The sequence below is a fragment of the Pteropus vampyrus genome, unplaced genomic scaffold, assembly GCF_000151845.1.
Source record: "Pteropus vampyrus isolate Shadow unplaced genomic scaffold, Pvam_2.0 Scaffold313, whole genome shotgun sequence".
NCBI classification, from domain to species: domain Eukaryota; kingdom Metazoa; phylum Chordata; class Mammalia; order Chiroptera; family Pteropodidae; genus Pteropus; species Pteropus vampyrus.
In genome coordinates, this window is record NW_011889094.1 from 133,304 (window position 1) to 158,093 (window position 24,790).

General features: G+C 48.6%; 1 protein-coding gene across 15 annotated transcripts in view; it reads right to left on the reverse strand.

Moving 5' to 3' along the window:
* FAM120B (family with sequence similarity 120B) overlaps positions 1–14,318 on the reverse strand; it is a 53,835-nt gene extending 39,517 nt beyond the window's left edge. For 2 of the 15 annotated variants that reach the window (XR_002776688.1, XM_023521730.1), the window contains exons 1-2: positions 4,507–14,202; positions 2,641–2,821 (exon numbers count right to left, since the gene is read on the reverse strand). Coding sequence is in view for 11 of the 15 variants with exons in the window: in XM_023521730.1 (XP_023377498.1) it covers positions 2,641–2,821; positions 4,507–5,667 (1,342 nt within the window). In the remaining 4 variants the exon portion in view is untranslated. Of the gene's footprint in view, positions 1–2,640; positions 2,822–4,506; positions 14,203–14,237 lie in introns of those variants that run through there. The other 13 variants (XM_023521729.1, XM_023521732.1, XM_023521726.1 and 10 more) reach the window with 12 other exon arrangements.
* Between the last annotated feature and the right edge of the window lie 10,472 nt (positions 14,319–24,790).

A 24,790-nucleotide genomic window follows, 5' to 3' on the forward strand; every position in this document is an offset into this window, starting at 1 on the left:
AGGAACAAACACAGAGCAAGCCACTCCTGAGCTCAGCTTCAACAAATGCTGAAAACCAGTGATCAGGAGAAAATCTTACAGATGGCCTGAGAAAAACACCGATTACATGTGGGGAACAACAGCACGAAGGACCCCTGTCATCTCATGAGAGACAATACAAGCCAGAGAAAACATGATGACATCTTTAAAGTGCTGAACAAAAAAATACCTAAAATTCTATATCTAGCAAAACTACTTCTGAAATAAAGGTATTTTCAGGAAAAAAACTCAGGGAAATAAAACGAGCAGAAGAAATGTAAAAGCGAGTTCTTCAAATGAAGAAAGATAAAACTAAAGGAAACTTGAATCTACACACAAAAAATTGAGAACACTGGAAACGGAGCACATCAAAGACCTTTTCCCATTCACTAATTCCTTTAAAGGCAACGGACTGTTGAAAGTAAGGGTTGGTTGGAAAGTTGCAGCCATGGGCCAAACCTGCCCTGTTCGTTTTTATGTAGTCTGAAAGTTAATGACGCTTTTCATGTTCTTTTAAATGATTAGCAAATATCAAAAGAAGTTTCTGCGACACAGAAAGATTATTTAAAATTCAAATTTTGTGACATGGGAAAACTAGACAAAGCTTTATTAGCACACAGCCACACTCCATCACTGATGTACTGATAATGGCTACTTTTGTGCTATGGCAGCAGGGCTCAGTATTTGTCACAGAGACTGTGGGGGCCCTCAAAGCCTACAATATTTATTATGATCTGGCCCTTCACAGAAAAAGCTTGCCGACCCTTATTTTAAAGTAAAAATAAGAATTGTGTATTATGGGGTTTAAAATACATGCATAATCTCAGTAAGTTATATACTGTATCTTTCCATTTGTTTAACAGTCTCAAAACAACCAAAAAACAGAGATAGAGTACAGACAAGTGGTCGTCAGGGGACAGGGCGGAGGGTAGGACACCAAGCGGCAGCTTGACGGAGGGTCTTTGTGGTGATGGGCCAGTTCTGTGTCTTGACATGAGTAAAACCGCACAGAACCACACACGAACACACTAAGGGGGTCTAAAAAATGGTGAGAACTAAATACTGTCTGCAGTCCAGTTAGGAGCCTTGCACCAATGCCGAGTCCCTGCTTCAGACTGTCCTTTACTGCAGAGTCTATCATCTTTAGGGAAACTGGGTGGTGTCTACGTGGAACTCATCGTAACATTGTTGCAACCCCTGTGAGTGTATAATTATTTCAAAATTTAAAAATGGTTTTAAAAATATACATAAGACACAAAGCAAAAGTAGCAAAAATGATAGAAACAAAGAACTCTGTTGTAGGTTTTTACATTACATATAACATAGTAAAACACTACATGAAGGTAGACTGTGATAATTTAGAGATGAGCATCATACACCCTAGAGCAACTACTAAGAAAAAACCAAGTAAACCTAATCATCCCAAAGACGATATAAAACAAAAACTAAAAACTATTTATTGATCCAAAATGAGTCAGAATAGGAGATAACAAAAAAACAGCGAAGAGAAAAATGGAAGACTTAAACCCAATCATGTCAATAATCACACTAAATGTAAATGGTCTAAATATTCCAATTAAAAGACAGAGACTTTTTAGTCAGCTGATATGCTGCTTGCTTTAAACATAAAAAAATAGTGTTAAGGTAAAAGGATAGAAAAAAGATACGCCATGCGAACATCCGTCGCAAAAAAGCTGGAGCATGTACTAGTAACAGACAAAACCAACTTCGAGACAAGGAATGTTACCAGATTTTTCAGAAAAGAAAAATCTCATCATGTTAAAAGGGTCAGTACAGTAAGGAACATAATAATCCCCAATGCATATGCACCTAACAACAGAACTTCAAACACCTGAAGCGGAAACAGAACTGAACGCGCAAATGAAAACATCCACGATAACGTCTGAAGGTTTCCACACTCTTCTCACCTAAGCCCTCTCAAGTCAGACCACGACGGCACAGCCGGCCTGGCCCTGGTAAGCACGGCTGACCGACGAGGCGACCGAACGCATCGGCATCCGGTCTCTGCTGTGAAGTGCTCCTCTACGTCCCTGTCCCCCAAAACTACTCCTCACAGGGGGTCACAGGGCCAGGTACATTTTACACTTGCTGTTAAAAGTCCTCCAAGTCACCGCTCTCAGCATGGATGGTCCCCTCCCCGTGTTCTCACTGCTACTGCACAAAGCAAACAGACAGGGACACGCACAAACTTAACTACAAAAACCCTAATGGAAAATCTCGTTTATATTTTTAAAAAATGATGTACTAGATTTTATAAAATTATTTTATGAAAATCATTTTGAGGAAGAATAAGTAGATACCGTCTTCTAATAATAAACATACCCTATGCTTCTACAGGAGGAAAGAGTTTTCACCTTTTTTAAAAGGCACAAGTCCTTTCAGACGTAAAAGTTTAACACTTCACAGAAGCAACACTCTCCTAACGACTGCTGACCTGCTGCCTGCTGATTACGTGATGTCCCGTGCATCTACCCTGTGTCCAGATGTCGGACTTAACAGGAAAACAAACTCTGTTGAACTCTGTCCGTGCCCTGAGAGAACACAGGTGACCTCAGCCGCCAGACCCCCAGGACCAGCCCCAGACCCTGTTACTCTGCTCACCTCCGCCGGCCCCCAGCAGCAGGGAGTAGACGCGCTGCCGCATGGGACGGTACACGAAGGCCTGGCTGGGCAGAGCCTGGTCCAGCGCGTCCTCCAGGGTGTTGCTGCATTCGATCTCCCCGCTGGTCATGACGCCGTACACCAGGTAGCTCTCAGCCTGGACGTGCTGCGCCCTAGCGACCTGTTCAAATGTAAACGTGTGGGGTTCTCCTCGAAAACAAACCTTCGGACAGAAAGAGCCGACCCCTTCCTATGGCACGCCCGTGTTCTGAAGGCACTCAGAAAGGGACATCGGGCACTCACACTCGGCACATCAAGCTGGCTTCTGCGTTTCCTCTCCTTGGGCTCCTGGGCTCAAAGCTTTCCATCACTCCCGTGGTGCCGACTCCCACAGCGGCTCGCCATTGTGTCTACCCGAGATGCGTGTGGCTTTGACAGGCTCCAACTGACTCCCAGCCCCAGTTTCTCCCCCCACTAAGCCATCCTGCCTCCTTGCAGACACAGACACAGTCACTGCCCACCTCAGAGCACGCTGAAGGCTGCCACGAGTTCGCCCTCACACTCAAGACCCCACTCCCCCCACACATGCCATCTCGCCTCACTGAAACTGCCAGGGTCCAGTCACGATGGCGCACTTCGCTGTTCTCCAGGAACACCACCCTCCCCGGCCTCTACCATGTTCCATAACACCCATCCCTCCCGACCTCCTGCTTCGCACGCCTCCTCCCCAGGGCTCTCCTCAGTGTCACCCTGTCCACGAGTCCTCTCTTCTCCCAGTCTGAATTCACCTCCCCTTGCCTCATGGGCTTGACTCACAGGGACACTACAGCAGCGATCTCGTCACATGTCCCCCACTAAACCATGACTCCTAGAGGACTCTGTCACACTCATGCATTTGTTCTCTAATTTTTTACCAAGTGAAGGCTGTGCTGAGCTCTCGTTTGCGTGTGCTTGGCACTGCCAGCAGTGCTGGCCGCAGCGGGTGATGCGACATACGACTTGAACTGATCCCACTACTAGTCAAACAAGTACTCAAAATCAAAAAGGCTACAGTACCCTATGTACGAGGCTTATTGTTCTGTGAGGAGCATTCTTAGCACTGTAGAAATACATTCATCTAGATTACTATTCAAAATTTAAACCCACGCAGTCTAAGGACAACGAAAGATCTGTGGGTAATGAGTTTGGTTTTGAACTTGAAGTGCCTTTGAGACATTCATGTGGACATGTGTCGTATCTGTAACACATGGGTTAAATGAGATAATACACGTAAGGCACGTAGCACAGAACCTCGCCCGTAAGTGATGAGTAAACAGTGGCCCTCCCATCAAACCCCGCAAGAGCTCTATACTCCTTCCAGTGTTAAATCCAAATTCCTAGTATGGTATTCCGCAGTCTTCAAGATGTGGCTGCAGCACACCTTCCCAAACTCTTCTTTCTACTTCTCCCCTTAAACCCGACTCCAGCCTACTGTTCTACCAGTGTCCCAGGTGACAGATTCCAAACTCTACATCTTGTGTGTCGCCAGAGCCCCCAGTCTACGAAGTCAAAGCAAAAGTCAGGCCCGTTCAGGTCTGACTCCGGTTCTACCTCGGCTGAGGACCTCACTCTGTGCCTTAACACAACGATCTCTCCGCTTCAAATTCCTCGAGCTTTCTTCTATGCTAGTCATGTGACAGTTTCGAGTACAGTTCATAGTGTAAGTTTTCATGGATCATGTCACGCTTCCTAACTAAATATCTAGGGTCCTGTTTCTGTCCACACAGTGCCTTAGCCACTGCTAGTAATCAATATTCACTGACAAGGCCCTTGATGGGTACGGATTCAATCATGACATGTTACAAATGGGGAAGCATGTTTACATACCTTCAGGATTTCAGTGTCTGAAACCATGGTTACTTGTTGCTTCATTTCAGGCTCCACATTCATGGGGTCTTCTTGTTCAGTTTCAGGGTGTGTACACACGGGAGTTTCTTCCTTGGATTCAGGGTGCGTACACACCAGACTCTCTGGCTTGAACTCAGGGTCTGTACTCACGGATACTATCTGCTTGCCCAAAGTTGTTATACCTATGGGTTTTTGGAAAATCCACGGAGATGTCTGTCCCGGCAAAAGATACGATGCCACCCCTTTATAAAAAAGAGCTTTATTTTGTCCCAAAGGTAGCATCTCTTCTAGCTTCTTCTCACCCTGATGTAAGCGAAGAACTTTCGATATGTGGTCCGCTACAGCCAGGATGACGTTACCTCTCTTGTCAGAGTTTTTCCTCGCAGAGGTGTAGGACGACAGGCACTGGAACCGGAAGCTCTCGAACAGGCCTTCTGGGACCGTGTCGTTGCCAAGCAGGCAGGCCAGCAGGGGCAGGTCCGCCAGGCTGAGCTCCAGACTCTCACAGAGCTTCTCCCTGCAGAGCATGACGGTGTCGAGGCTGTCCAGGCAGAGCTCGCTAATTGAAAAGTAGGGACAGGTGTCATAAATTAAGTAGTCAGTGTCTTCTCCAAGAATCCCAAGGCAGTTATGCTGGAGGCCGTAAGAAGCCACCTCATAGTCGGCCTCCTGTAGGGAACACAGAGTTTCCTGACCCAGGGTCTTCAAAGCAAACCGCGTAAATATGGCCAGCCCCGAGGGCAAGAAGAACATGTTCCTGCCCGGCTGCTCCCTGTGCGACTTGATGTAATGGAAAATCCGGGCTATCTCCTGATTGTTCTTGAGCCTCCGTCTCACCCACACGGCCCTCTTGCCCTGCTCCACCATGCCGTCAAAGAAGAATACCAGCTTGATGCCGACAGTCGTGAAGGCTTTAACAAAATCTCGCAAAGCAGCAAAGTACTCTCTCCACTGGCCGCCGCAAACCCAAGATTCGGGAGTGTACCAGTACCGGAGGCAACACATGGCATCCACCACGACAGTAGGCGCGCACCCAGGATGCTGGTTTCGGTGCAGCTCGGCCAGCTCCTTGAAGTTGACCGCCGTGCGTGTGTGTGGGCAGGCGCTTCCCACAAAGCCCTGCAACCCTCTCACTCCCATCACTGGGCTCCCAGAAAGGGTCCGGGGACAAAATAAGCAATTACAGCATCATCAGTAGACATATGGCACCTTATGAAGCAAAGAGAAGACAACATTAAATATTCATTCTCTGTTTCCAGAAACTCTGGTCACCAACATATGTAACATGGTGTGCTGGTTAGGAGCCCGAAGAGTGTCCAGCGAGAACACCGAGAACTTTTCCCAGGTACAAGCTGCTGGGGCTGGACCCACACGGGACAGCCTCGCATCACATCTTTTAAAACTTCCACTAAGACTATTATTCAAAAGATTTCTCAACTAAATTCAAAAGCAGGTTAAGCAATACTTCTCATCTTGAAACTGAGAGAGAAGTTAACTTTGAAAACCTAAACTGATACTGATACATGCAACCCAGAGAAGCCAGACCAAACAGTACACACCGTATGACTCCATTTCTGTAAAATTCTAGTCCGGAGAGTTGAACTCGTGTGTAGCGACAGAAAGTCGCTCAGTGGCCACCTGCGTGGGGCTGGAGGGAGGGGCTCGCAAAGGGGAATCCTCTGAGGTGACGGGTATGCTCAAATGTGGTGATGGTTTCACGAGTGAACACATGCTAGACCTTGCTCAACTGTACACTGTAAGTATGTGTGGTTTACTCCACGTGAGGCACATTTCAGTAAAGGTGTTGAGGGGAAGACGGCAGCTGACTCTCGAACAAGGGGGTCAGGGGAGTCGACCACTCGCACAGCTGAAAATCCGTCTGCAGTGTCAGTCGGCTCCCCACATATTCAGATCCCCAACTCGAATCAAAGGCTACGGTACATAACTCTCTATGCCGAACGTCTGTACTTCTAACATCTGAGATGGTGAATCCCTGACTCTGAACGGAAAACTGCCCACCGTAAAAGGTACAAATATACAGCATGGCTCAGCGTTGGAATTCGAAATTTGGAAAAAATCTAAGCAGAATACTTTATAGTAAGATGCCCTTACGTGTAAAAGATGTAATATAAGGCATTATTTGAATAGGTAAGAACAGCCATCATAGAAAAAATTCTGTGACGACATCTTTTATCTTAATGGCCTATTCTTTTTGCTTTGGTTTTCTTTAGAGTCATCGGGGCTTAGTGTCCTTTGATAAAATGAAACAAAAAAAATCCTTAGTATGCAAAAAGCAACACGAGAACAAATGCTGCCTCTTGCAGGCTCAGGACTGAGGACAGTGGCCACCAGCTGCAGAAGCCGGCAGTCACCCCATTACAGTGAGCTCGCTCCGCCTGCACCTGCGGGCCACACGGAAAATCTCCACTCTTTAAAACAACCCTGACAGGTAAAAACCTTAAGCTCTCTTGCACAAATGGAGAAACTAAAATTACCAGGTTGAGAAAAGGCACCATCACAGGAACTGTCATTTAAGACTCTACTGGCTATTAATGGACATCGGCCCCTATCAGTAGAATTTGAAATGATCTGTTTAATAGCCATTAATAATAAAAAAAAATATATAGAAACTGAGTGGACATGAGTGGCACACGGTTACGTGGGCATTCATGTGCCGAACGCGCGAAGGCGCACGGAGCGATGGCCAGCGCATGGCGCGGGGCCCGTCGGAGAGGGTGCCGCGGGTCTCTGCAGCAGGGGTTCCCCGAGGACGGTGCATTGCGGCAGGAGGCGTAGGCTCGGACTTCACGGCGCTCGGCCACTGCCGCGCCCGGCCAGGTGCAGGGCAGGCTCGTGGGGCCGCTGCCGGGGAGCCAGGCAAGAGCGGGCCTTGCGCGGGGTCCGGGGTCCGACTCAGGCTCCAGGAGAGGGGGCGCCCTCGGCAGGCCGCGGGCGGGGCGCAGCACCCCTCCCGCCGAGCCCGGGCGCCCGCAAGTCCCACCCCGCGCGCGGCCAGCCGTGGCAGCGGCTCCGCCACACGTGGGTTGGCTGCCTTCCCTCACCGATAAAAAGGGATTTTGTTTCAAGTATTTTTCTACTAAAACTGCAAGTGGCAACGCCGAGTTTCTCAAAACACTCTCCTCTTTATTCGACAAGAAGTCAGGCTCAGCTCTGCTTTGATTTTATTCAAATGTTTCCCCCCTTCCTCGCCCAGTAGTGAAAAGCTCACTATTTTAATTAGACACGTACTGGTTTCCCCTGTCTTTCACACTGCCAATTTCTCACACTTTGAATCACAAATAACCTCAGGAACGTTACCTTACAATGTGCTCTTCTATGGCATTTACAGAGAAAGATTTGGATAGGCAAAGATCTGGAAACTTGTGACATTGAAGCATGCCTTCTGGTGTTCCAGCTCCTCAAAATGTTAAACATTCACACTTAATTTGGTGCGACACGAAGTGCTTGAAAAGGTAACTTTTGTGGATATTATCTTTAAAAATTTCTTTATTGTTAAGAGCATCTACTGAGGTTTTTCATTCTCTACTTTCAGGCAGTTTTAAGATTACATATATATAGATATCGAATTTAATGTATTCTACCTGCAAACTATGAGAAAATTTTCATTATCCAGAAAGAAAACAGAAGTCATGTGTCATTCGGTCTTACTGCCGGAAACGCACCCTGGGAACCACTGCCATCGGCGGGAGCCTCTCCAAGGTGGATGCCGTCACCCTGTCGTATCCCCAACACCCAGCGTCTGGCGTGTGAGGCCACGTATTTGTGAATGGCTGAATGAAGAAGCCACGGAAGGGTCGGCAGACAGAGAGCCCAGGAACCGACACGTTTACCGACTCCAAATGTGGGCAAAAAAAGTAAGTCGCGTCACCGCGGTGAAGCCGCCGCAGGCCGGTGTGGGAAGTGTGACGGAGGGCAGGCGGCAGGCGCTGCGGCGCGGGTCCCCGGGGAGCTGGCCGCACTCCCGGGGCCACCTCACTTTCCTCACAGGCGGAGCAATCCCAGTGGGCTGCAGAACCGCCGCAGTCGGTGGCAGACCCCTTCACTGTGTCCTCAGCGGAAGGGGCAGACGCTGGGCGTACTGATGGACAGAGGAAGGCTCTAGAAGAAAACTGCTCCGAGTTCAAATTTGGACCTCCACTTCCTACAGCGAAACTCTGAGCAACTGACTTCATTCCATAAGCTTTTTTAAATCTGCGAAGTGCTATACACGACCCACCTCATAAATTGCTGTTATGCAATTTTAATTATGAACTTATTCATCGAACACTTCTTATCAGTTGCCTCAAGTTTAGTAAAATCTGCCCAGTGCCATTCGAAAATTTTAAATTAACCCAAAATTTAAAACAAAGCCATAGAAATGTGAAGGTTTACTATACTTAAGATTTTTATATACTAGATTACTTTGTATTATCAGGAATATATTTGTAAAAAAATATTCTGTTTATAAAGGTAGCCATGATCTTTGTAGAAAATTCATAGATAGAACAAAGATAAAAACTATTTATCTAATTTTCCAGAGATAATGACTTCAATAAATATTTTAGGATATGTATTTCCAGTTTTTTATTCTTAAGAATTGGGATCACAGTTAATCCACTTTGTGTCTTTATTATGAATATATTCCCAAACCGTTATGTTAAACTTCTCTGACAGTGTCATTTTTAATGGATGCACAATGTTGATGTAAAACGAGTTACTTAGTCCTACTGTTGAATATTGGGTTATTTCAAATACTGCATGCCATAAATAAGAATGTGAATCACATCCGTGTATAAACATCTTTGAGCAGATCTTGGATCACTTCCTCGGGATAAATTTTACAACGTGAAACAGCTGAGTCAAAATAAAAGCACATCTTGGTAACTTTCCTCCAACAGGCTGTCCATCTGTAGTTGTAAGTTGCTAACACCCAGTTCTCCTCAACAGTACCAGGTAATTTTGTTCACACATAAATCTGGATTAAGTCAGCAAGCAGCTTTGCGTCAGTCACGACAACTGACGCTGGGCCATGAACAAGACAGACAGGCTTTGCCCACTAGCATCTACACTCCAGCAGGAAAATATGCCACAAGCACTTGGGCATCACTGTAGGACAGAGAAGGGCAGAGAATGTGGGGACTACCCAGCACCCTGTGGACCTGGGATCCATGACGGCCGTCCTGAGGAAGGGCATTCCCAGTGTGACTTGACAGAAGGCGTGAAGCATAGTAGCCAGGGACAACCTTTTTTAAGTCTATGAGGTACCATTATTACTAACTGGATGTTTCTAAGGTGCTTAAAAGATCTGTTCTATTAAGTCGTTTAAGCTGCAATTTCATCTATATTATAAATGTGTCCTTCAAACATTGAAAATGGAAAAAAAAACCAAACCCAAACACTAAGTGTGGCCAGAACCTCTGCTGAAAGGGAAGAGTGAGATGAGGCTGCAGGAGACGGATCACACCCACACACGCATGCACACACTTCCCTTCGCCCTGAGCTGGACAGGCGGCCGATCAGGGCTCTCAAGCAAGTGCATGTTAGAAACACAGTCTGGCCTGCGACGTGGAGATAAACGAGGGGCTACCGTGGACGCTGCCTGTTCTGGCTGCCCAATATCCAACACTCTCCTTATTATGGAAGAACCCCAAGACTGGAAGGATTCAGAACCCTATTTCCTACTGCAAAAGACAAAGGAGGCCCTCCCATAGATAAACCAGAGGCATGAGATCTACATTCTCACATTCGCTCCATAAATATTCATCTACTGTTTACTGTGCTCCAGTCCCATGCGAGCAGCTGTGGACACAGCAACGAACAAGACAAAATCCCTGTGTAAGACCTGAATCTTTAAAAGAGAGAGGAACAGGCTCAGGGTCCATCAGAAAAGGAGACACCTGGGGTGTGCATACATGTCAAAACGCATCAGACTGTATACTTTGTGTTTCTTTGTTCTGTCTATAAATTTTCTGCAAAGAACATGGCTACTTTTTAAATCAGAAAGCCCCACAGCAAACATCCCCTCTAGTCCTCTGGCACATTATCAGTTTTGTTCAGATTCTATTGTAAAAAGCATGCTCTGCCAGCTACAGCAGGAAGAGCTGACTGCTGGGTGGCAGCCAGCGGTGCCTGTTGTGTTAAGTCACCTGCCGGAGGTCACAGTAACAGTAAAGCTGGGACTGGAACCCATCTGCCTCCAAAGCCTGTGTTCCTTTCACTAGGCCACACCCCCAAGTCACTGCTGCATTTCTGAGTGATTAAACCACTCACCGCAGCACTGCCCAGAGCGCCCTCCTTCCTCAAGGTTCTCCCAGAGCCAGGGGCCCTAAGAGAAGGACCGAGATTGAAAGAGCTGCCTGGGACGCTGGGTCGGGCCTCTGCACCCACCACAGCGCAACAAAACCCCTACTACAGGTCAATGAAGCACCACGTGAGAACTACTGCCACTGAACACAGGAGAGGAAAATGCACGCATGCCTGCAAAAATTTATGCTTCACTTATCCAGAATTCGAGATAAGAATCCAATATAAATTTTTTAACTCACGAACTAAAGCTAAAACAATTTACTCACAGGAGGCTTCCTCATGCTCTGATTTACATCTACGGACGATTTTTCCATTCAGATCTAACAACCAGCTGCTAAGCCCACAGCAGAGAAAGGTATGGGAAGGGCACTTGAGGCAGGCGCACTGACGACAGTAGGCATGGCTGACAACTGACCCGGGGAAAGGATAAAAAAAAACTAAAAGAAAAGCCAAAAAACATAAAAACTCCAAACAACAGGGAAACACTGCGTAAACCTCTGCAGCCCTAACACTGTTTACATCACAACACAACAAATTATGTTTAAAATGTCCATTTGAGATCATTATAGAATGTTTATGTCACATTCGGTACATTCTATTAAGAAAACATGGAAATAATATATTTTGGAAAGATTTCCATCCTAAAAAAGAGATTTTAGTGCTTAATGGGCAAAAACCCCAAATTGAACTATCCAGAAGACTCTACTGTTCAAAAAGTTACTTTCCTATTGTCCTAGTTGGCAATGATTTCTACTTTGTGACTTTATGATAACCTACATAAATCTATAGTGAATTACTTAATTGGGATATAATACTCATGGGAATAGTCTCACCACTGAGCACTTTTATAAAACCTAGCATAATCACATGGATGTGTGCAGCTGGAGAGGTGTTGAAGGATGTAATTTGGTCCATGTATAGTAAGTGGTCTTTAGTAACAGCTGACGTAAATGGATTCCTCCTAAAAGTAATGTTTATTATAAAGAAAAGGACATGGCTCTTTTGGCTAGCGACGGACCTGATTACTGTCCAACTGACGACAAATCACTTAATTTCTTGTACATCACTGATTTCCTTATTTGCAAAAATAAGGTAATGATGATTTACCTTTCAATTTGGTGGATTTTACACTATTATGAAATAATTTACAATGACCTTATTTATATAACTAATTTACACCTTAAACATTTAAGGTTATTTAAAGAAAGGTTATTTAAATTAAGGTAAAACACCTTAAACGTTGAATATCTGAAGATTTCCCAACAGAACATCTTACAAACATGTCGAACAGCAAATTAAAATGTTTATATTTGTTATAAAGTGCTATAAAAATTCTAGCATAGGGTTGCCTCATTTTCAAACTCATAAAAGAATGCAATTCATTTCTCTGCATTTCCAGTGTACAACCTTTGTTTCCATGGAGAAAACAGTTGCTTTTATGATTTCAATTAAGAGGACTTTCTTTCTCACCACTAACCTTTCCCCAAAGAAGGTGGGGCAAGCCAGCAGTGAGATAGAGAACAATGCAGGCTTTGTTGCAAAGTGACTACTGCCTTGCATTTCAGATCTCTGGCATCTCTCTCCCTAACTGCAGAGCAAACTAAAGCCAGGTTACAGCAGGAACCAGACAGCTCCATTCATTCATTCCTTCTCCAAGCCTCAGCAACAGGCACACACAAGGAGTAGGAGGTGGGGAGGGGGATCTGAAGGAAAAGATCACAAATACCAAAACACCAGGATACAAAAACGGCCAGTTCCGTAGGAATATAAGTTGTGTAGGAGCTGAAACTTATGTGATTTGGGGTCACTCTTTTTAAAAAAAAAAAAAAAAAAAAAAATACAAAATACAAAAGACCACTGAGATCCTTCCCTATGCCTTGGAAGAGGCCTGTGAAAGCGAGGAACCCTGAAGCCTGAACTTCATTTGCCTTACGGTAATTCTGCCCCATAAATGACACCCAGAATCCAGGCTCAGGGGTGAGGTAGAACCTCAGAATAATAAAAACCACAAGTGACTTCAGGGTCACCTACTGCAGTCTTCTCAGTTTACAGATGAGAAAAGAGCCGGCCAGAGACTTCCCTATGTCTGGGAAATTAAGTGGTTAGAAATGACACAAAGAAACGGGGAAGTGAAGTGGTCAAGCGGTGGGTATGGAGAGGTTAGCACTGAGGGCCTTGACACTGCCACGGCGCTGTGAGTGCTTCTCAGGAAGACGACGTGTAAGGAAAGCAAAACCGAAGTTCTGAGACAAAAGGAATGGCGGGCGGGGGGGCGGGGGCACTACCGGGAGCTGAGATGGCAGGGATGGGGCGACTGGGGCAATCAAAACAGTGTGAGAAGGCTGTGCACATGCTGCTAGCGGCGACGCGCAAGCACTGCAGGTCAAAGAGCACGCGCTGACAGGAGGCCGTGATTCGCACACGACAGGGACAGAGGACAAAAGGAAAGGCTTTTGTGGACACAGGAACGGTGGGATGCGGCCGCAGACCAGACAACTAATACACCGCGAGGTGAGCAGGGAGGAACCTGCCGCTCCAGACCCGCTCCGGTTCCGTCGCCCTCGGATCGGCCACTCCGACGCCGCGGCGCGAAACCCGGAAATCATGAGAAACAGCGGCACCGCGCTCCAAGGTCTCGCCGCCACCACCGCCAGGTTCTCCTCGTTCCGATCCTCTCTGGCTTCCTACCGCTCCCCATCTCCAGCCATACTTTTCCCCGAAAGTGCCAGACGGCAAGAATGAAAGGCCTCTTGCCCCCTTTTTCCTCCCAACGTCTACTCTTCCAAACTCCACTCAAATCCCTCCTCCTCTACGGAAACCTCCTGGCCCCTCCTTGGCCGACTTGGACAAATCGCCCCCTCGGCCATCCCTAAGTGTCATCCTTTGGTCGCAGTTCCTTGCCGGCGGCGAGCCTGCCTTTTCGTCATTCTCTCGCTGAGGGCCTAGGACCTAGTGCGTGCTGGGTGCGGGGGCTCCGGTGCAGGAAGGCCTGCGGACGACCGTGGGGAAGACACGGTCTGAGACGCAAGGGCACTGGCCAACGGCCGCCGCTGTGGGGGGCGATCAGAACAGCCCGGCACCGGAGGACGGCGGCGAGGACCCGAAACCGCCGCACGTCCCTTGAAGCGAGGATGCGGCCGCGGAGGAGAGGGCAGGGAACCCAGCTACGGGGTAGGGAGGTGACAGGGCCGACAGGCCCAGGAGGGGAAAGGCGGGGCGAGTCCTGCGCCCAGGGCACAGACGGCGGGGCCGCGGGGGCTCGGACCCAGGTCCCGGGGACCCGCCACGGGGCTTCCGGCCAGGGCGGCCGCGACGGCGCAGAACCTCGAGCGCAGCCAGCGGAGCCGAGGCCGAACGGCCGAGAGCGGCGCCCGACAGCGCTGTCCCCGCAGGCCCAGCCCTACCTACAGATGCGAAGCACAGCCGGAGACGCGCCCGCGCTGCCCTCGCCGCCCTCGCCCCGCCGCGGCTGCTCCGCACTTCCGCTTCCGCTCGGGGCGCTTCCGCTCCAGGGACCGCCCCCCGAGGGGCGGAGCAGAGCCTCCGCGGCGCCCGAGGGGCGAGGTGCGCAGGCGCCGCGCCCGTTGCCTGGAAACCGCACGCGCAACGAAGGTCGGCGTCCGGGGGTCTCGGCGTCCGGGGGTCTCGGCGTCCGGAGGTCTCGGCTTCCCGCAGGCGCTGGTGGGGCGCTGTCCCTTCCACCGTCCGCTTCGCGGGTTTCCGCTGCCCGGTGGAGCAGTGGGCACGTGGGACACCTTACGCCGCGGTTCCGCGCAAGAACTAAGAGCGTCCGCTCTCCTCAGCCCCCGGCCAGCTGCAGGGCTGTCACTGCGTCCGGGGCCTTGGCTGCGGGAAGCGTGGCAGGGCGCTGGGAGAACGAGCGGGGCTGCCCTCGGCAGCCGTGACCTTCGGCAAGTTGTTTAACCTCTGCCCCTCCGCTTCCTCTGCGCAAAGTTGGACAGTCACGGTACTTCTCACATCAGCTTCGAAGGGTGGAGCAGAGCGCTGGGCCGGTGGGAAGCACTAGGGCCGTAGGACGATCGTTAGAAGAGCTGTGACGAGCAGGATGGTCCCACGCTTTTTTAGCCAGCGGGCTTGCCCGTCTGGAGTGGCGCGTGGAGGGTTCCAGGAGGTGGAGTAATGGTAGGCGAAGAGCAAGATGCTTTGGAGGAATTTCAGTAACTGGAATGTACGCGCGAGGGAGCAGAGGCAGATAAAAGTGGTTGGGTGAGCAGGGTCACCTGCGCACGTAGAGTCTCCGCCTTCTGTTAAAGAGTTTGAACTTTAAGCCGCCATCTCGACCTTATTCCTGAAGCTGCTTTTAAGATGAGGAAAGTTCACACCCAAGACGTGCGCCCTTGGGTTCGGAGATAGGGCAGTTTTCAGATTACTCACAATTCCCATCCCTACCTGCAATGCCCTTTCTCTGCAACCTAGAGAACGTTTTGGTAGCCGAGTGCGAAACCAATCTATTTTTAGGAAAGTTATTGACAAACTTCGATAATTAATAATACCAAAGTTTTGAAATGCATCTCAGAACTTACCTTTCCACAACCTGTCTCAAGACTGCTGTAAGCCCCAGGGAGCAAGAGGCTCTGTCAGGGAAGTAAAATGATCAACATTGTTCCTTCAGAGCCCCTTGCAAAGTACTTGACAGATCAAGCACTCAAAAAGAATTACCCAAACTAAGTGACGCCATATGTATTAAACAGTTTGAGAAGGAATCTTTCCGTTTGGCATACAAGGCGTTTACTTCCTGTTGATAATTTTTTTCTAAGCAAAATGAACAAACGGTGCTCAGCACCTATTACTGGTTGGGTGCCTAGGGTTACAAGAGGTGTGCGAAATGGTCTCAAGTCTTAAGGCACATACGTTGTGGTTGAGGAGACAGACAGACATTAAATTTAGGGGAAAAAAGCAAAGCATAGTGTAAGGTTTATAACATGTATACAAAGAAAGCGGCAAGGAAGTAATATGTGAGCTGAGCCTGGAAGAAAGGGTGGGATCTGAGAAGGGATTAGAAGAGAAAGGGCTTCCAGGCAGAGAGTGGGAACCTAGGGAAGAGATTGAAATAGGGATTCAGGTTGTGTGGGGGGGAACCAGGGACACTGGACTTCAGGAGCAGGAGGTCCACACTGAGGGCCAGTGAGGCGGGGAGGCAGGCTGCCTGCCCAAAGCCCCTCCTACCACTTGGTAGTCCTCATCTACCCCACAGAACTTCCGAAAAAACATTTCTGCCTCCTTTCTAAATATGCATAGATGACCAAGGATCAACAGACAACTGAGACAGACAAAAGAAAAAAGAATAAAACAGGAATTAGGAAAGAAAATGTTATAAAAAACCTTATTATCTACAGTCTCTGAAGATAATATTACACCTATAAAAGTATATAAAAGAACATTCAGAAAATAAGAGCTTCAAAATTCTGAAAGCAATAACAAATTTAAAAATTGATGAAAGACATTTGACGATAACCCTCAGATAGCAAAACAGAAAGATGGAGAAAGAAAATATAAGTTGGGAAGTTTGAAATCTGAAAAATAAGAATTACAGAAAAGAGAACAGGGAAAATGAGGAAGAGGAGGAAATTAACTCAAGAAATAATTCGAGAAAATTTCCCAGATCTGAAAGACATGTTGTCATGTTGAAAGGCTATACCAAATGCCCGCACAACAAAACTGAAAAGACCCACAACAAGGCACATCATCCCAGAATTTCAGAGATAAAGATCTTTAAAAATTCCATAAAAAAAAAATAAGAGGGTCATATTTAAGGGATTGGAAATCAGAATGGCATGGAAATTCTCAATAGAATCTTAGGAAGCTGAAATTCAATGCGGCATTAACTTCAAAATTCTGAAGAAAATAATTTCAATGAAATTCTCTCAAAATATTGTGTGAGGGTAGAATAAAGATATTTCAGACATGCAGCTCAAAATTATCAAATATTTTATTTCAGAAACGTGCTGTAGGATATTCTCCAAAATTAATAAGTTGAGGAAGGAATATTTAGGATCTAGAAACTGGAGAATCCAAGAGAGAAAAAGGGTCCCAGGACGAAAGCCATCTAGACTGGAGCAGGAGGGCCCTGTGGTCATATCTCCAGGAAAAGTATGACCCATCAAATACCTGATGTGTTTGAAGATGTTAAAAGATCTGCAGAGTTTGGTGACAATAAGTAATAAACACATAGAAAAATCAATAAGCAGATAAATTAAGCAATTGTTGAATCCAGTAAAGATAAAAAGAAATAAAAAACCTACAAAAAAGAGAATGTAATCATAGCACGTGCCTCAGCTGAGTATAATGATTACCTAATTTAAATAAGGTATGTACTGGATGGTCATTTAATCAAAAAGGATACTATAACTATTTTTGAAAAAGGGGACATGCTCTTATCTTATACGTGTTCATAAATGTGTGTGTTGAGTGCGACCAAAGTTTGCCACTCCAAAATATGTTTTGAGGATGTTGATTTTAATCTGGTTATTATGAAACAAAGGACACAGAAAGAACCTCTGACTTTCCCCGTTACCTGTCTAAAGGAATTTAGCTAGAAAAACCTGCTGAGAGGAGGGGGGCAGCACCTCAGCATCACAATGTAAACTGAGTGCGAGGCTGGCAGGGACTCAGCAAAGCCTGTCGTCCCTCTCTGTGCCCCGCTGTTTCTGATGGCCCAGCAGGATTTTGTTTACCAGGTGTTTGCTCTTTCTCTTCTACCTGTGAATTGCTTGCTTTCCCTTTGAAATCCCAGACCCCTGCTTATTTCTCCTTTGTCCAGAATGACATATGAACCTCAGCTTCCCAATGCACCTTGGTTCCCCATATTCTTATGGCCCCCACATGTCCATTGTAATGAATTTTGGACATGTTCTCTTGTTAATCTGTCTCATGTTAATTTGATTAGTAGCCCAGCTAGAAGAACTTAGAAGGTGGGAGGAATGTTATTTTTCTTTGAACCCCACAGTGTCTAGGAAATCAAGGAGAAGAGTTAAGTCCTCATCTTCTAGATTTAGGAAGTCCACAGACAATATACACACCTGAAAAGGAAAGATACAGCATTAGAAATCAGTTCAATGTAGAGGAAGGAGTTGGGAGTGGGAATGCGTGGTATGGAAAATTGCTATTTTTTGTTTTAAATCTAGAAATACTATTTGAATTTTAAAATATGTAAATATGTTACTTTGATATAAGGAAAAAGTTTTATGTTTTAAAAATGTTAAGTAACTAGTACAAGTGGTTTTAAATAGCATAATTGTTATTGTAACCCAAATCTGTCTAAATTCTAAAAACTTCTCTTTTTTTGGCTACAGTACAGTAAAGAAAAGGGAAAGCCAAAGCTTACTTCCAGATCTCTTTCCCAGGAGGCTGAGAGAAAAGCTGTACATAGAAATCAGTGTAACGTAGCAAAAATAAAAATTACGCGTGACGTGTCACCTCCTTCCCGCCCCTGCTTACAGGGCATACAGACGTTGCCCATGCCCCCTGGCACACACTGGGTTTATCAGTTTGGTCTCGGAGAATCTAAAAACGAGGTGGAGAAACAGAGACGGTAAGAAAGAAAGGAAGAGAAAGAAAAAACTGTGGGTCGAAAGTAGGGAGAAGTTGGGAATCGAGAGTAAAATGCTGGCGAGAAAGACTTCAGGTCAACAGAGAAAACACGGGGACAGATGAGCTGGGGGAAGGGCGGGATTTGGGGCAGGTTTCTCTTGGTGACAGTTTGACCCTTTAAATAGCCTTCGAGGTTTATTTGGAATTTTAATTTTCTTTGAACACAACAACGATGTGAGGCCTAGATCTATTTGAATCATAGTTCATCCAAAAATTGGGAAAGAAAAAAGCCATAACCATAACAAAACACTGACTTCTACATGGTTGATCCACATTAGCTATTACTGGAGTGTTTCACTGCTGATAAAAAGTGTCATAAAGAACATGTCCCTGGTCATCGTGTGTCTGTCTGTGACTTCTGGGCCCTGTAGGCATCGTGCAGCTGGGTAGGGAGCTGGCACATGTCTGGGGCCCACAGTGGGGGATGGAGAGCACCATGGGCTCTGAAGACTGCGGCGGAACCCAAAGCTACCTGACACTGAGAGCAACTCCATGAGTTCTAGGAGATGCCAACTTTTCATTGCGTTATTTGAATGCTGAACTGACTTTCTTTATAGTTAAGGGTACAAAAATTAGAGTTTTCTGTTACCTGCAGCTGAAAAGTCTGTTCCAGCTTCTGTCCATGAAGGACTAATTCCTACAGAATTTGTCCTTCCATGCTAAACAACCGGAAAACTAGACAAAATATAGGATCTTACCATTTTCAGACAGTAGACAACAGGAAGTGAAGGGTGGAGAATTTTGAAAGAAGGGAACAATGACATGAACCCCATGACTGACCTGATTTTCTGCCTAGATCAGCAGAGAAAATCAATGAAACAGAAGGCTGGTTCTTTGATAAGATCATTAAAATGGATAAACCTGTAGCCATACCGATCATGACAAAGACATAGATCAGCCATACTAATGACAGAAGATGGTACCGCAGCTTCTCCCACACTGAAGGGTTAAATGAGGACTACTTGAACAGCTTTAGATGAGATGAACAAATTCCTCGAACTGTTCAAATGACCAAACTTGACCAAAGAAGAGATAAAAAATCTTAGTATCCTTATATTTATTAAATCCTATAATTATTACATTGAATTTGCAAGTAAAAACCTTCCAACAAAGGAAACTCCAGACCCAGGTGGACTCAGCGATGGATTCTCTGAAGTACCTAAAGAAGAGTATTACTCCTATACAAACTCTTTCCAAAAGTCAAAAGGCAGAGAAGACCTCTGCACATTGCATAATTAACATAGTGGCAGAAAGTGTCACCCAGCAAGGGCCCACAGCTGGACTCCCACTGAAGCTGATACTGATGCCCACTTCCGAGAGAAGAAAGCGTGTTTATTTGGCAGTCTACGGGCCAGGAGACAGGAGCCAGGGCTCAGGCCTGTCTCTGCGCCCAGGGCTCAGCGGTTGTGAGGGGCTCAGCACAGGTCTTCCTGGCAGCGGACTTCGCTTCTGACCGCTTCCGCAGGCCAGGTCCTGTGGTGGGAGCACGTAAGGGTTCACAGGTGTCGCTTATAGGTGGGTGGACTTTGTTTCTGAGTCTTGTTAAAAAACGGGACAGGCCAGTTCAAGCCGGTCTTGCAGGTGCAACAGCAGCCCTGATTTCCCTGTGGACCTCCAGCCCCGATGGCCAGCGAGCGGGTGCGTGAACAGATGCGCACGTGAAGCCTTCTCACTGCCACGCGCGTGGGGCAGCTGGGTCTGACTCGAGCCCCAGCTGTGAACCATGGTTTCGATCAGCTGGCCCTGGTTTTCCCATTTGCTGGACGGTGGTTGGTTCCGTCCTGGCCTATGACAGTTCTGGCCACTAAGAAGCACTTATGCGGGGCCTTTAAGAACCTGAAAACAGCTACATTTCTTGCCTCGATGAACCTGCTAAAGGTTAACAGTGATGGTTCCAAGTAGCACTAAAGAAACCATAGTTTGCGATTGTTCCTGAAAAATCCAGACTCGTCACTCCCACTTACCTAGCAACAGCCGGAAGCGTACACTTTGTCGGTACTAGTGATTATGACTGAGCAACAGCCCTGTTCCCATTTTCCTAAAAGAAAATAGCATTCTGAAAACAAATCTTGCTAGTGAGCCAGTGCTGTCCCCAGTCCGTTCCCTGGGACGTGGTGGAGAGGAGGGACTAAAGTAAAATGGGAGGAAGGGGACGGCGAGCAGCAGGGGACGCAGCACTTTAAAATAGGTCTTGCATTTTGAGATGAAGAAATTGTGTTGGTCTGGAGGTGAAAACCATTTGCCTAAATTTGTCCCTTCTATTTTCCTCCAATACTTAGGCTGTTTATTGGGGTCCCTTTCTCTCCAGCCCTTTTCCTGGAGCAGGGCTTTGCAAAGCTGGTCTCCTAGCAGCCGAATGCAGAAGGCCCATTCATATTACAATAGACGGAAGGGAGAAAGAGCTTGGTTTGTTTAAACTGCCTCTGTCTTCATTCACAGCCTGATGTCCGTCTGTATTGTGACGCCCACAATGGCACTAAAGGACTCATTGTGGCTGAAAACAAATCAAAACAGAATAAGGGATGCTAAGATAAAAGAGCCATGCCACAAAATTGCTTTAAAAATCTAAGTCTCACGTCTGAGGTTTGTGTTATCTTTTGGCTGTGTGGCCTGTTGACCGGTATTTGTAAAAACCACTAGAGATTAATAAACAAATAGATGGGAACTTTATGTACATTTTCAAACATGCTTGCACAGAAGGGGTGAGTTTGCAGGGCTGCTTTGGAAGCTGTTTAATAATTACTGTTGTTTGTTTGCACAACATTTGGGGCGCCACACTCAGCACTTTGTGTTTATTTTCCTGATAAACATGGCCTAGCTCTGCCCATGTGGCCCAGCCGTGTCCCCCACACAGTCGCCCCCACCTACGCCCCCCCTGCCCTAACCAACATCAGATGTTGCAGGAACCCACGCCCAGTTCAGCAGGCAACAGGTGGAAGGTTGAATAGCTTCACACGTTTTTCGGGAGAGGGGGTGGGGAGAAAGAGAAAAAAAGGAGGGCGGGAGGGCAGGCTTTTGGGAGCCGATTTAAGGATTAGATCAGATGTTATTGCTAGTGAAAAATTAAACAGCCCGGTGCTCTGGGGAGTGCAGATTAATATATTTAGTGACTGTGCGCACAAAGGCTGCTCATTGTGGCCACGTCTGAATGCCTGTGAATAGGATGGAACATATGCAGCCTGTCACCGCAGGTGCCCACATCTGTTCTTCCCCGGGCAGATGCTCGCAGAAAAGGGGAGGTGGGGAGGCCAGGGAAGGACAGCGTCGTCGAAAGCCCCGCCTCACCCGGAGCTCCTGGGGTCCAGCGGGGACACTCTGCGGGGAGGGCGGGGTCCGAGCGCCGCGCGCCAGTTAGGGCTGGGGGCGCGGCGTCTCCTCGGCGACTGCGTTTCAGAGCCTGGGGCGCCGGGCTGGGTGATTGACGGGCCGCCCGGGGACCGGGCGACAGGTGCCCGCGACCTCCCGGGTGGGACGAGTTCCGGGGAGCGAGGCCTCGGGGAAGGCCTGCCCCACGTCGCTCTTCGACGCCCTTTCTCTCCCTCCTCCATTGTCCTACAAAGTCGTAGGCCTGCGATTTGCGGGTCAGGGCATTGATGCAGGTGACCAGGTCGCGCGCCCGGGCGTCAGGGTCTGGGGCTCCAGAGGCGCCCCGCCCCCCAGCGCGCACAAAGCTCCCGCCGCTCACCCACCGACTGTGCGCGCAGCCGCCCCGAGGGTCGCCGCGGCAGGGCCCCTGGAGCCTTTCCCCAGGCGCAAGGACGCGTGGGCGTGGGACCGTCACGGGGCTGACTGGGTCAACGGGGAGGGCCCCGGCGGCGAGGGGTGACCCACCGCGAAGCCCCGCCGACCTGGACTCTGTCGACCCCTCACATACGCCCGTCGGAACGAGGGTCGCCACTGCCTCCAGGACGCCCTCCGGAGCGCCGCCGCCCATGGTCAGGGGCCACAGCAGCCACCACCCAACTACCCCCGCCGGCTCCGGCACGTTCTCTCTCAGAAAGGTCCAAGGGGCCGCTGGGGGGTTGGGGGGGGCGCGCGGCAGAGCAGCTGCGCGGTCATCTGATCCGGGACAAAGGCGCGCCCGCCGGGGCCGAGGCCAGGTAAACACGCGCTTTGTCATGGAGATGGGCGCGCAGCCCCGGCAGATGATCCGCGGTTTGGGGAAAGGCGGCCGCAGCCGAGGAGGCGGGCGGGGGCGGGGGGGGGAGAAGGGGGCGGGAAGGGAGGTGCGGGAGGAGTGGGGGGCGGGGAGCAGTGGGGGCGCGGAGGAGGGGCCCGGCGGTCCTCCGCCCCGGCCGCGCCTGAGCCACGCGACCCGCCCTTTCTCATGCAAATCCGCACATGCCTTTGCAAGATCCTCGGACTTGCGGCCTCCACCTCCCCGGCCGCTCACCCGCGCAGGTGGCGGTGCCGCAAATGCACCGCATCCCCAACAACAAAACAAACCACGTGGGCTTGGGACATTCCTTCCTTCCCATGACACGGTCGCCGGTCCTTTGAAAAAAGGAGGGTTTGCGACACGCCGTGACCCTGCCCCACAGGGAAGTCAGGGCCACCGACCCGCTGACTGGGTCTCCAGCAGGCCCGGCCTGTGGTTACGCGGGGGAGGGCTTAGGAGAAGCTGTCGGGGCCGATCGCTGCTTCCCTGGGGTTCTGTCCTCCCACCGCCCTCTCCTCCACCCCACACGAACCTGCCGAGCCAGGGGTCGCTGTCCTGGGTGTCTGCGGGGCTACTCCTCCCTTGAGGGGCTGCCAGCAGGAGGGCTTAAAGGGTTGAGCCCTGGGCGTGCTGCGTCGTTTATCCTCCAGCGTCTAACTGTGAGCGAGCTCCGCCCGCCTTCCCTTTCGCTGCGGCTGGGCGGGCGGCTCAGGTTAGAACGTATATTCTCACGGAGAGATCCAGACGCAACTCTAGTGTTAGTATATCTGTCTGCACATTTGGGTCAGCGTGTCTTGCAAATGTTCGCGTGCCTCAGGAAGTCGGTCCTCAAGGAGTAAGCAGTAAGGAAATACCCACAATATCTACCCGGCACAGAAAAAGGTTTCGCCCATGGAAATCTGTGAGCTTCCTGTATTCACAGCAAGCAGGTCAATCTCTCTGCTGTTTTAACCGCTTTGAGATTCCAAAAGTGTGACTGATGGAGAATGGGCAGAGGGTGTGTTGGTGGGAGATGTGATACTAATACTAATTAATAAACATGCTTTAGGGTCCCTTCCTCCGCCTCCTTTTTTTCCCCAAGTAAGCTGGCATGTTTGATCAACACCAGATTTGCTGCCTGGAAGTTTTTTATTTTGTTGTTCTGAACAAGGACCTCGATTCTTCTTAGGAATAAGAGAACCTCTCTGTTGGGTATACAGTATTCAGTTGGTCTGTGAAAACACAAACTCCACTCAAGTCTCCAGACTTGTTTACACAGAAAACTGAACCTGTGGCTGGCTTGGAGTCTGAAGCCTATTCTGGGCATTGTTTACTGCAATCTTCCCAGGCGCTCCTCCCCCCACCCACAACCAGCCTCACATATACCTTGAGAACAGGGCCTTTCTTGGGGTGAAAGGGGGTTTGGCACAGGACGAGGTGACCACAACAGTAGGTCACACTGCTGAGCATGGGCATGTTTAGTTTGATAAAGAGGCCTCATGAAACGGTTGGTAAAATAGTAAAATTATCTTGGTCTCCAGCAAACTTCAGACAGCTGTGGTTGCTGTGCTGTGGTTCTGAGCATGCCCTGTCCGCCCCGGTTCTTCAGGCTACAGGCTCTGTGTGCCTGGCCAGAACCAACCACCACTGGGTGGCAAGTCCCTCTCCACTCCCAGGTCTGATGTATTGGGTGCCTTCTCAGCCATAATGAGCCTCACTTTGTACAGTGAATGTGCTGAGACATCAAGAAGTATTTAAAAGAAAGTTTCCTGCTTTTTCCTAATGAGCAAGGTGAGGATTTATGGTGTGTGGGAGGGGCCGCGAGGGCCAGCACGGAGCAAGTCTGTTTAACACACTGGAGCTTCAGCTCCCTCCTGCATTTAGGGGGTTCAGAGCGCTGCGTCGCGGGAGTATAGAAACATGCAGTTAGGGAGTGAAAAAACGCCATTTGGTTCGGAGCAGATGGCTGGCTAGGGGGCTGATGGCGTCTAAAGGCGTGTCATCCCCCTTCAGCCTGAATCCCTAGGGCTCCTCTTGTCTTCCCAATCAATGAAAATTAAAGTGCGAAGAAAGGGTGAATAGTCGGACCTCGAGTCTCTCCTTTGTCCATCTCAGCTACTGGTCCGCAGGAGTTAAAGTACAACAGGCTGCCAGAGGGACACCGAGGTTAAACAGTCTCCCGGTAGCTCAGCTTCGGAGGGGCGCGGG